The following is a 13,148-nucleotide window of genomic DNA, read 5'->3' on the forward strand; positions in this document are numbered from 1 at the left end:
ATATCTCTCAGAGAGTCAATTACCAAACCCACATGATGCAACTTAGAAATCAACTTGTTGTGTGGTACTCTGTCAAATTGGAAAAATCCCCAAAAAAATGACACTGCATGCTTTACCTTCATCCACTGCTCTTGCTACCCTTGTAGAAGGTAACCAGATTACTAAAACAAGAGCATCCCTTAACAAATCCATGCTGGCTTGCATAAATAATATTACCCTCATCTGCCCAATTTTGTATATTAGTTCTTACCAATTTCTCCAAAATCTTAATAACTACAGAAGAAATATAAACATGCCTATAGTTTGATACCTCCATTCTACCACCACCCTTATGCAGTGCCACTATCTTACCCTTCTTCTACTCTTTAGGAACCTGTCCCATTTTAAGACTTTCATTAAACAGAATTAACTGTGCCAAGTGAATGGCACAGTTAATTCTGCATCACATTCCTTAAAGCTTGTAGTGAAATTCCATCTAGTCCCCTTGCCTTATTGATATTGAGTGTATTCAGTATTTGAAATACATCCTCCTCATTCACTTCTAATACTTCACCACTCATTATCCTTCTAGGAATAAAGCCTGTAGTACCAGGATGGAACACTCTAATAAAATGATCATTAAATAGTTCAACTATGTCATCTGCTTTGGTCACCTGATTCCCATCTCCACTCAGCAAGATAGTTCATCCTTTATCATTTTTTCTCCTCCTTGCCACATAGGAAAAAAACTCCTTCAGATTCTCCTTGTTTTGCAGTGCTAGTGTCCTCTGATATTCTAAGTTTTCTCTCCTTACAGTACTAGTCACTTACTTAACCTGATCCTTATATTCCTCATGCAAGTGTTCTTCACCTCTCTCTCTCTCTCTCTCTCTATGCCTTCCATAATCTCTTTTTCTTCTGCAATTCTCCTTTATTCCTTTTGTTCATCTCTTTGAATCCAAATTGCTTTATCTTGTTCACTTGAAGTATACAATCTGTCATTATTGTCAACAATTTTTTCTTAAGTATCTCCCATTTTGAGGCAGTATGGTGTAAGATATAGGTAAATAGAATGAAATACTTAGTTGGATGTTTTATAGACCTGGTAATGTGGATGGTAGTGACCATGAAATGTATAATCAGATTACCCAAGCAAATAAGAAAAGGGTCATCATTATAGCCAATTTTAATTATGGCAATATAGACTGGGATGATGAGATAGCAACTGGAAGTAAAGAAAATGAATTTTATTAGTTTTTGAGGAACAACTACCTAAGATAGTATGTAACAGAGGGCACACAAGGTCTTGGATTTGATCTTGTCATCAGAGGATGTTGTTTTAAATGAGGGGTTGGATATTAGACTATGAAGTAATTACTGGGTGGTTGCCAACCATGTGAGGACTTCCTAGAGGAAAGAGTATATGTGGGACTACACGGCTGGTGATTATGAAAGCTCACAAGAGAGGCAGCTTGCAGGTGTAGCATGGAATGAGGAGTTGAATGGAAAGGAGATCAATGCTGCTTGGGTGATATTCAAGAACTATCTAGTAGAAGCAATGTCTAAATGTATTCCAAGGGTCAGAAGGTTAAATTGGATATGTGTGAAATGGATGAATGAAGAAATTATGCATGTGATACAGAGGAAAAAGGCATTATGGAGGCAACAAAAGAGGAGTGGTAATCATCACTTTGTAATCATCAATTCCATGATGATTACAAAAAACAGGAGAGAAGGGCGACTTGCTTGATAAAAAAAAGCCAAGGTGAAGGAGGAGCAACAGTTAGCTAATGAAGGCAAAAGGAATCCTAGGGAGTTCTTTCGATGTGAAGCCAGCAAAAAAAACAACAACAAAAAACAGAATGATTATGAAAAATGGTATAGGATCAACTGCTGCAGAGGATGTAGTTGAGATATTTAATGAGTAGTTCATAAAGGTCCTTCATTCTTGTGAATGTGATATCATAGAGTGTTGGAGAGCAGTTGATGAGGAGAGAAGACTGACTGTAAGTGAGCAAACTTGATGTTAATGAGGCTGTGGGACTTGATAATATAAATATATCACCATGTATTTTGAAGGAATGTAACAGGGAGTTGGTATCTGCCTTGACATATTTGTTTAATATGAGTCTTGCACTGGGCCAAGTTTCAAAGGAGTGGAAGGAAGGCAAGATTGTAACGCTTCATAAGGGAGGTGAGAATTCAAGCATCAAATTATAGGCGTATCTGCGTGTGTTAGTGGCTGTGGTTAAAGTGTTGGAGAGGCTGGTGAGAACCAGGATCCAGAATTGGTTTCACAACAGTGGTATTATCTTTGATGGACAGCATGGATTTGCTAAAGGAAGGTCATGTTTTAGTATTCTACTTATTTATTACAATAAGGTGACATCTTCATTGGACAAAGGAGATGGATACACACAGTAGTATACTTAGATTTTGCAAAGGCTTTTGATAGATTACTGCATGATAAGTTGATAGTCAGATTGGAGCGGATGGGTTGGATATTAGACTAGTGCATTGGATTGGAGATTGGCTATCTGATAGGTACCAGCAAATTGTGTATGGGGAAGCAATATCTCAGAAGAGGAAAGTCACTAGTAGTGTGCCTCAGGGGTCTGTTTTAGGGCCATTTCTGTTTAACCTGTTAATGATATTAGGGAAGATTTGGATGGGGATATTCAGTTGTTTGTAGATGATGCAAAGTTGAGACAAACTGAGGAGTAGAGCAGATTATGTTCTGGCCTTACAAGAAGACTTGAAAAGATTGAGTGAATGGTCATGGGAGTGGGGATGCCAGTTCAATGTTGCAAAATGTAAGGTTTTAAAATTTGGGAAACAAAGATGGGATGTAGAATTTACTCTTGGTGGAGATATATTGTTGGAGGTGGAGAAAATAAGAGATCTTGAGGTGATGGTGGATAAGGATCTAAAATTTAGAAGACACATTACCAAAATTGTGGTGACACCACAATTAATTTTGGGAATGATGCAGAGGACACTGACTTATAAAACTAAAGAGATTCTTGTTCTATTGTATAAGGCCTTGATTAGGCCACATATGGCCTATTATTTACAAATTTGGTCATCTAGTTTTCAAAAGGACGAAGAGATGTTGGAAAAGGTCCAGAGGCAATTGACTATGGTAGCTTCTGATCTCTGGAATGTTGAATATTAGAAAATGTTAAGAAGGTGCAATTTACAGAATGTAGTGAATGGTAGTAAGGGAGGGGGTGATGTGATAAAGATGTGCAAATTGTTAATGGGTTGTTACAGGATCAATGTTGATGAGGTTTTTCATAAAATGGTGGGGAATCAGGATCAGGGGAGAACAAGAGGTCATCCCCGGAAGCTGTATAAGTATGGTGTGAACAAGGGAGTGAGAAACAGGTTTTTGCATGCAGAGTTGTGAATGATTGGAATGCCTTTCCTGAGAGTGTGATGTCTGGAGAGAATTTGAAAGTATTTAAGTCATGGTATGATGAGCTGTGTATATGACAAAGGGACCTCCTAGATGAGTCTTTGACTCTGTGGGAGTCTTAATAGTAATTCTTTCATTCATTGCACTGCTGAAAGCTGGTTTGTTTCTAAGTCTCTGATAGTCATCTACCTTATAATGATAATATGCCAAACATGCCTTCCATGTAACTTCTTTCTGTTTTGATACCTTCCCATGTCTATTCATCCTTCAAGTCAGGACTACATGGTCACTCTCACCAGCAGAGTCAAGTATGCCATCTCAGTCACAATCAGATCCTCTGATGCTGTGACCAAATCCATATTTGTGGATTTCCCTCAAGAAATCCAAAAATTCAGTTCCCTTATTACTGCATACCGTCTCCTCTGTCTAGTTTATATCACTATAGTTGAAATCCCGCCATAACGATTGTTGCTTTGCGCTTGCCAAACTAATTTGTCTAAACGTTTCTTGCTCATCACCATCTATATTTCCTGGTCTGTAGCAATCTTCTTCTTCTTAAGTATTCTGCAATTGAGCAGGCTCTTCTTTTAGTAGCAAAAACTTTCCTTTCACTTTCTTCTGTTCTGAGCTTTCTCTTTCAAGGTTGTGTATCTGTCTTCATTTGGCATGTTATCTAGCATTGTTTTCCTCACTCTTCCTCTAGATCTTTTTCCATCAGTGGCGTTAGTGTTATTTGCACTGAGATTCTCCACCTATCTTATCATGAGTAACACTCCACCACTACCACCACCACATTTACCTTCCCTATCCTGCTGAAAGTTACTATACCCTTTGATTTCTATACCTGTTAGAACATCCTCCCCAGAATGTCCAGAGTCAGTCAATGCCACAAACTCATTCCCTTTCTTCCTAATGCTAATTCTAATTTCCCTGTCCCGACACACTCACTTGCCCAGAAAACAAGTCTCTTCAAATGCCTGTGCCCTTCTGTATTCAAATCCATTTCTTTCATGCTCTATCTATCTACCCTTCTATTCTCAGACGTACTCCATGCATCCATATATTTCAGATCCCCCATTTTTCTGCACATTCTTACTATCATCTCATTCGTCATCACTGCTCTTCTCCTCCACTCTGCATTATCATACCAGTCAACATGCTCACTTTCTTTCCTCAGACACATTTCTGCTGCACTATGACTAATATCAACCTTAACCTCAGATCTCATGCTACCTCTCAGGTCATTCATCCTAACCATTACTATCATCTCCTACACACTTTCACCCTTCACTGCCACACACACACACTGTCATTTCACCAGGCAAGCACTCTTCTGTCATTCTACTCTGCACACCCCGAATCATTGAATCCCCATACATGACACTCCAAATAGATTCATTTATTAGTTGGTTAGCCAGTCTCATTTTCTGGTTCATCAGCCTGACTGAGAGACATAATATACACAATAGTTGTCTTGTAATGATCTTAGCTTACTATCATGATACAAGAACATTTATAACAGATTTCAAACTAAAAGTGAGTTAGCTAGTTTCATACAGAAGTAATAAGAGCTTTTCATCCTACAAAACATGCATTCCTATGACAAGAGAATATGTGCACAGATACAGTATACCCTTGTCACCTCATCCCATTACCTTACTTGGCATAATCAAAACAACCAACTAATCAGCATCAATTGTCTTACTGTAATATTACTTAATCACAATCTGTTGATAAATTATACTTGTAGGTATAAATAATGAGAAACTCCAGGGAGTTGAATCTCCTCCCACCTTCTTCATTTACACACAGGATTTAAAACAAATAAAAATGTTAATACATAAAGTGTCTATTTTTGTAATTTCACTAATTATTGTACTTACTGAAGTTAACATAACCAAATTCTCTTTCAGCAGCATTTTTTAATTTTTTTTTAAATATGTTGAAATATATTTAAAAAAAACATATATTTAGAAAGATGTATATAAACATATATTTATTTTAATTTACATTATTTTAAACATTTTATCAGTATGTAATTTAATATATTTTAAATATATTAAAGATACATTTAAAATATATTAAGTTTTCATATTTTTAATATGAAAAATTTAAAATTGAAGACAATGAAAGAGAACGCTTCACTTTTGTGTTGTCCTTTAGAACTCTCCAAAGAGGGAGCATTTGGATTCTAAGGATGCATAATTACAGAATATTATGAAGTCTTTGACTTAATGATATATAACATCATCAAATTCCTGCCATGTACCCTCAAGGGGTATACAAGATATGATAGTACTACATGAAAAATTTACATCATTACTAACTTCCTATCTACAATTTTCCTCAAAATCAGTCTGTTACTTGTCAAGACTTCAACATTATCTGATCTTATATTTCTATCATCTAAGGCACTTTGTACCATATCAATCCATCTATATCTTGGTCTTCCTCTGGGTTGTTTTCCTGCCAACCTGGCAGAGAACACTTGTTTTGCTAATCTTTCCTCGCCCATTCTGTTTAAGTGACCATACCACCTAAGATTAGCTCTGCTAACGCATTCCTTGATGCTAACAATGTCAAAGTTCTTTCCTATATAACATAACATATAACACATAACATAACATATATAATTATATAACATATATAGCCTTCCCCGCTCAAATACCATCCTTGCCTTCTCATGGTAGAACCTGTTATGGCAAATGAGGCTCTGGTGACCAGGTATCAGCAGTATAACTGAAACATCTGCATGAGAGTTAATGCTTGTGGCTTGTAGCAGCCCTAGCACCTGAATAGGAACTTTGTGGGCTGACAACCCACAAGTTTTGAAAATTTAAATATTTTTCCAAGTTGGATAAATGTAGAAATTGGATGAACTCCTTGGTATCAACTAAAGCTTGGAAAATTACAACACAGATTGGCCAATGGAATATTAAACACTCTATCAAACAGGAAAATTAGCACAACTGAGAAAGGAGATGGAAAAATATAAAATTGAATTATTGGGGGTTAGTGAAATAAGATGGAATGGTATTGGTAGAATAAATTTTTGCAGTGGGAATGTGTTTCTGTATTCAGAGATGCCTAATATAACTAATATGCATCGATATGGAATTGGAATCTTCATGAGCAAAAGATTTAATCAAGCAGTGATTGGGTGGGAACCCATTTGAAAACAAATAATAACAGTAAATGTTAAAACTAAGTTTGGAAGCCTACTTTCCTTTCCAATGGCTACAGCAATGACAGAATTTAAAAAATAATCAGTTCTCCCCTGCCATCTGTTCAGAAGGATTTCAGAAATACCATCTTCATACCCTACATCTGTGGCACATCAGAAGAAATAGCCAGGTCCTTAAAAAAGTACAACCTCCACACAGCTTTTAAGCCCACTATAAACTTGCTACCCTTATCTGTTCTACCAAAGATCAGCTCCCTTCTCTCTCTCTCTCTCTCTCTCTCTCTCTCTCTCTCTCTCTGTGCCTTCCTGTAAGCTGGCTTACTTTGGACCAACAGGTAGATCAGCAACCATCCGTTTAGAAGAACACAAATCATACTCTGCAATCACGACTATGGTTAATCTGGCCTTTCAGACCATGTTTTGGATACAATCCATAGGATCTCCTGGAGAAAAACCACCATGCTCCACAATAGTAAATTCAAAACAGAAAGACTGTTTTTAGAATCTGTGGCAGCACTCAGAAATCAACTGAATTTAAATAAATATAGTTGCATAAAACTTCCCAGAATTTGGGAAACATTAATTATCAGAGAGATCCCACTTTGCCACCTACAAATGCCAATAGAGGGTGCACCACCTTACATAGGACTTTAGAGTCACCCGTGTGTTTCACTTAGTATTGTATTGTATTTGAGTGTGTGTTATAGGAGTTATTCGTAATCCCTGAAGATGTATCAGTGACTGAGGCGAAATATTGGAAGCATTAACTCTCCTGCCCGTTTCCCCATAAGTAACCCCCCCCCCCCAAAAAAAGTACCCTTAAACACAATAATATATATATATATATTATTAATACAAAACCCGGGTTTCCAAATTTATTTTTCCTGCATCAACCCCCCCCCCCCCACGCTCCCTTCCTCCTCCTCCCCCTCATTATAAACAACCTTCAGCAGGATCTTGAAATTGGAAGACATCCTAGTATCAAAACAAGATATGTACAAAACTTTTCCACCTCTTTTATTCTGCTATAATTGCCTTCTATACTCACCCATAATGCCCTAAAATATATATATACCCTTTTTTGAGTAATAATAGCCAATGTATTTAAAATAAGGAACACTCCTAAACAAAAACGGGCTATATTAGCTGTAATTATAATAATAGTGTTTAAGAGGAGTAGCATGGGGATTTTCCCAGAAACTATACCTAATTAAAATTAGTTTTTAATCCTTTCCCTGTGCTGTAAATATTTCATTAAACCTCCAACATGATTCAAAAGGCAAGAAGTGTATATGCTAAACTTAATAGAGTATGGAAAATGAAAAATATTCACACAGATATAAAAATAAATAAAAATAATAAAATTAATGCCTGTATTAAATTTGTTCTTTTATATGGATGTGAAATGTGTCTGGTTTTCAAAGGAAATACAAAGAAAGCTACAAATGTTCATAAACCAGTGTCTGCAGAGCATACTTTGAATTTGGTGGCCAAAAATTATTACTAATGAAGACCTCTGGAAAAGAACAAATCAGCAAAAAGTCAAACTTGAAATCAGAAAATGAAAATTTAGATGGATTGGACATAACTTAGGAAAGATCATCAAGAAATCTGTCATGCAGCCTTGAAATCCACAAAGAAAGAGAAAGCCTGGCTGACCTAAAAATACATGGAGGAGATCGACTTGAATGGAACATGAAAAGAGTTTTGCTGAACTAAGACCAATAGCAAGGATAAGGAACTGATGAAAAGCATTTATAGACTCCTGATGTTCCTAATGGAAGAGGGGGCATTTAATGATTTAAACAATCCATAAATCATTGAAGGATGGATATTCTTCTTCAACCTTTTGGTTTTGTCCACTGCAGGACGAAGGTCTCCCCCATGATTTTCCAGATCACTCAGTTTTCTGCCTCTCCCATCCATCTCACTCCTGCAGTTTGTTCCAGTTCATCCCTCCACCTTCTTCTCGGTCTTCCTCTTTGTCTTGCTCCATCCATTGATCTTCACTCTGTTGTTTTTCTAGTCCATCTCCTGTCACTGCATCTGGCAATATGGCCAGCCCATCTCCACTTAGCTTGTTTAATGTATTTTGCAATATCCATGACACCTGTTTGAGATCTTATCCAGGTATTTGTCTTCCTATCTCTTAATGTTATTTATAGCATACTTCTTTCCATGCGATGTTGTGTTGTTCTCAGCTTTTTGTTTAGGGCTTCTGTTAAAGTCCATGTTTCTCCTCCATATGTTAGGACAGGAAGTATGCACTGGTCAAAAGCTTTCCTTTTTAGACTCATAGGGATGTCACTTCTGAATATGTCTATTTTCCCATAAGCCATCCATCCAAGGTGAATTCTTCGTTCACTCTCTTTTCTTTGGCACTCCTCAAAGGATAACAGTTGACCAAATATACATATGATGTAACTTGTTCTATTTCATGGTTTTCAACTTTGACAGTTCTATACTTAATATATTTATTCATCATTATTTTTGTTTTTTCTCTATCTATTTTTAATCCAATTACTCTGGAGGCTTCATTTAGCTGATTTAGCCTTTCTTTCAGATCATCAAGATTATCTGCTATTAGGACAATATAATCTGCAATGATGATGCAGCCTTTCTCCATTTATGTTTATTCCTTTTGTTTCCCAATCAAGGCTTCTAAAGACTTCCTCTAGTGTAGCTGTAAATAATTTGGGAGATATGGTGTCGCCTTGCCAGATGCCTTTTTGTATTGGGAACTTTTCACTGTTTTTATATAATTTAATTACAGTTGCATTATTGTAAATATGTTTTAGTGTTTCAATATATATGGTTTCTCAGTTCCCTGGGTTTCAAAAGCTTTTAGTGTTGCAGATGTTTTAATTGAATCAAATGCTTTTTCGTAGTCTATATAGGCCAGACATAAGGGTTTATTGTGTTCAATTGATTTTTAAAATGAGCTCTCTTAATGTGTGAATATGGTCCAAAGTATTATAATTCTTTCTAAATCCAGCTTGTTCACAGGATTGCATTCTCTCCAGTTTAGATTTTATTCTATTATTTATAATTTTTTGTGAAAATTTTATATATGGTGGGGGAGTAGGCTTATAGGTCTGTAGTTTTTAATTTCTTCCTTATTACCCTTTTTAAAAATTCATATTAGAAGTGAATTGCTCCAATTTTTTGGAATTTTTCTCTGTTTTAGGCATTTATTAAAGAGTTTAGTCAGCTGTTTGATGACAGGGCTTCCTCCCAATTTTAAGAAGTCTACCATAATTCCATCTTCTCCTAGGGCCTTTCTATTCTTCATTTCTCACAGTGCCATTTCCACTTTGTCTTGTAAGATCTCAGGGGCATCATGTTCTTCCTCACTCGAGTTATCCATAGATGATTCTTGGATGTCACGGTCTTTGTCTTCATAGAGTTCAATATAAAATTCCTGAATTCTTTTGATTATTGCATCTCTATTTTTTTATAAGTATATATACTTTATATATATTTATATATAGTATATATATATAGATATATATATATATATATATATATATACACTATATATTTAATGCTGATATATTTGATCCTTTCAGAGTAGTTCAGTGGTATATGTGTCTTTTTATTATTATTATTACTCCATGGAGGTGTCACAAGACTCATTGTGGAAGGCCATCCTGGACAACAGTCTATAATACCACTTCTTAAACTCATTCACCATCCGTGCTCTCACCACCCTCTCAGGCAATTTATTCCACTGTTCAGCCATCCTTCACGCAAAGAAACCACACCTCACGACTTCATTTTGCATCTTCCAGGGATGGCCCCTTGTTCTTGCTCCTTCTCCTGTTCTACCATACGAAAGAACTTCCCATTGTCAACTTTGTAAGTAACTGCCTGTCAACAGTTTAAATGTCTCAACCATATCACTTCTATCCACAACTTTACAGTCAACATTCCCTCAGTCTATCCTCATAACTAATATTGTACAGTCTTGATGTCTTTTTTTTTTTTTTTTTTTCACCCCTACACTCTTTCTAAGGTTAGTTTATCCAATTCAAATCCTGGTACAGTAGTCCACATAGTCTGATCATGGCTTTATACAATAGAATCACAGCTCTTCTATCTGTGTTGGTCAGCATCTTCCTCAGTATTGCAGTAGTCCTTTGGCTTCACCACCTTTGCAATGTCCCCTGACCTTCGAGTTGCTATCAGTCATCACCCCCCAAGATCTCTTGCCTCTCCCCACTTCCCTCAACAGAGTATGCATCCTCCCATTGATGTATTCCAAACTCCAAGACTTGACATTTAGCTGAATTAAACTTTTCAAGTTTAATTTTTTTTTATGTTGAGCCCATACACGAGAAGAGGTTGGTTGATCAACCTGTAGTACATTAGTACAGTGTAGGAGTGGTGGATTGGGAAAGAAGGTTCCCAATCCACCACTTTGATTTAAAAGTCTGTATTGTATTCCTTGGGAAATGCATCAGGGCGAAGACTGTTACCATGCTGTACTATGGAAACAGTCTTTGCCCTGATGCATTTCCCAAGGAATAGAATATAAGACTTTTAAATCAAATGTGAACAAGTACCTTCTTGCCCAATCCACCACTGTACAGCAGTTGCAGGGATGAAGGAGGAGAAGAAACTTGTTCTGTGGGTTTCAAGGTGCACTGTGAAGGGATGTTAAGGAACCTTCTTTCCCAATCCACCACTCCTACACTGTACTAACGTACTATAGGTTGATCAACCAACCTCTTCTCGTGTATGGGCTCAACATAAAAAAAATTAAACTTGAAAAGTTTAATTCAGCTAAATGTCAAGTCTTGGAGTTTGGAATACATCAATGGGAGGATGCATACTCTGTTGAGGGACGTGGGGAGAGGCAAGAGATCTTGGGGGGTGATGACTGATAGCAACTTGAAGGTCAGGGGACATTGCAAAGGTGGTGAAGCCAAAGGACTACTGCAATACTGAGGAAGTTGCTAATCCACCACTTTGATTTAAAAGTCTATATTGTATTCCTTGGGAAATGCATCAGGGCGAAGACTGTTACCATGCTGTACTATGGAAACAGTCTTTGCCCTGATGCATTTCCCAAGGAATAGAATATAAGACTCTTAAATCAAATGTGAACAAGTACCTTCTTTCCCAATCCACCACTGTACAGCAGTTGCAGGGATGAAGGAGGAGAAGAAACTTGTTCTGTGGGTTTCAAGGTGCACTGTGAAGGGATGTTAAGCAGCAGCTGCACGTATTCCAACGAGCTTAGTACTAAGTGGGGAAATTATTGATGCTATTTTAGATGAACATTTTCCATGGAAATATTTGCAGAATACACATAGTGCAGAGACCATTCGTTTGTGTGAAAGTGGGAGAAGTGAGTTGGTAAGAAATGGGTCATTAATAAGTCTGATTGCTCTCCTCTGTATTGAGTCAAGTATTTTGAGGGAGCTTTTGCGGCCCCCCCCCCATATGTGGGAGCAGTATTCGATGGTTGGGCGGATTTGTATGAGGTTAACAGTTGTTCAGGGGTGAAGTAACGTCTTGAGTGAAAGAGAAATCCTCGTTTTTTTTTAGAAGCTGAGGATGCAATGGTTGCGTTGTGTTTATGTCAGGAGAAGCTTGATGTCAGTGTAATTCCAAGAAGAGAAATCTCAAATTGTCTGGAAATTTGGGTGTTGTCAAAAATAATACTGGGAGAAGATAGTTTTCTTTTATGAGAAATAAGACAGTACTGGGTTTTATTAGCATTGAAATTGACTAGGTTATCTGAACCCCCTGTTGGAGGATGTTTTGGAGATCAAAATTGAGGGCAGTTGTAATTGATGTTCTGTAGATTGAGGTAAGTTTGTATAGAGTAAGGTTTATCAAAAGAAAGGGAGGAATGCAATGTGCTGTCGTCTGAAAAACTGTGTATTGGATTTGAGGTCAACTGAAGTAGGTCATTGATATATAGTAGGAAGAGGGTTGGTGAGAGGACAGAACCTTGTGGAACCCTGGAATTAATTGAATGGTGAGAGGATAAGGGAGTAATATTATGAACAATATTAAGAACAAATTAATTTTGTTATAAGAAAAATTAAGTAATGTAATTCAAAGATGGTACTGTATTAATATCTTTGGTAATTTGATATTTAACTTTTTTCATGGTTTGTGAATTTCAAATATTTTTGTATGTAATATTATTTTTGAATTTCAGATTTACACTCGGATCTCAAATAAATTAGTTGGCATGTTAATGCGTGCACGCAAGCATGGTCTTATTCATTTTGAAGGGGAAATGCTTTTTCAGAGAAGAGATGATCACGTTATTGTCTATCTTTTGAAATCCATAAATGAATTGCGATCAGCAAATGGTGGCAATGCTTATTGTGAAAAGCGAAAAGAAATGGAGCAACACGAAGAGGAATGCAATAACTAATTTTTGCATTAATTATATGTAATATTAAACTGATTCGGTCTGTTTTACTGCTCTAATGCAATGTATTCTTTAAATAAGTTCTAATAATTGTTATACATGATTTATTTTACTGAAAATAAGTATGCTGAGGTTTTTTGCAATTTTCTCAATAAAAATAATTCTGCTTTTAA

General features: G+C 36.6%; 1 protein-coding gene across 2 annotated transcripts in view; it reads left to right on the plus strand.

The window, feature by feature from the left end:
* Nucleotides 1–13,148, plus strand: part of LOC150105632 (actin-binding Rho-activating protein-like) — an 84,607-nt gene extending 71,459 nt beyond the window's left edge. For both annotated transcript variants that reach the window (XM_090394275.1, XM_090394276.1), the window contains one exon: nucleotides 12,757–13,148. In XM_090394275.1, the coding sequence (XP_090250401.1) occupies nucleotides 12,757–12,978 (222 nt within the window). In that variant the 3' untranslated portion in view covers nucleotides 12,979–13,148. The remainder of the gene's footprint in view (nucleotides 1–12,756) is intronic.

This window comes from Typopeltis vanoorti, chromosome 6 (genome assembly GCF_054136105.1).
Source record: "Typopeltis vanoorti isolate ZY-2024b chromosome 6, IOZ_Tvanoo_1.0, whole genome shotgun sequence".
In the NCBI taxonomy this organism is placed as follows: Eukaryota; Metazoa; Arthropoda; class Arachnida; order Uropygi; family Thelyphonidae; genus Typopeltis; species Typopeltis vanoorti.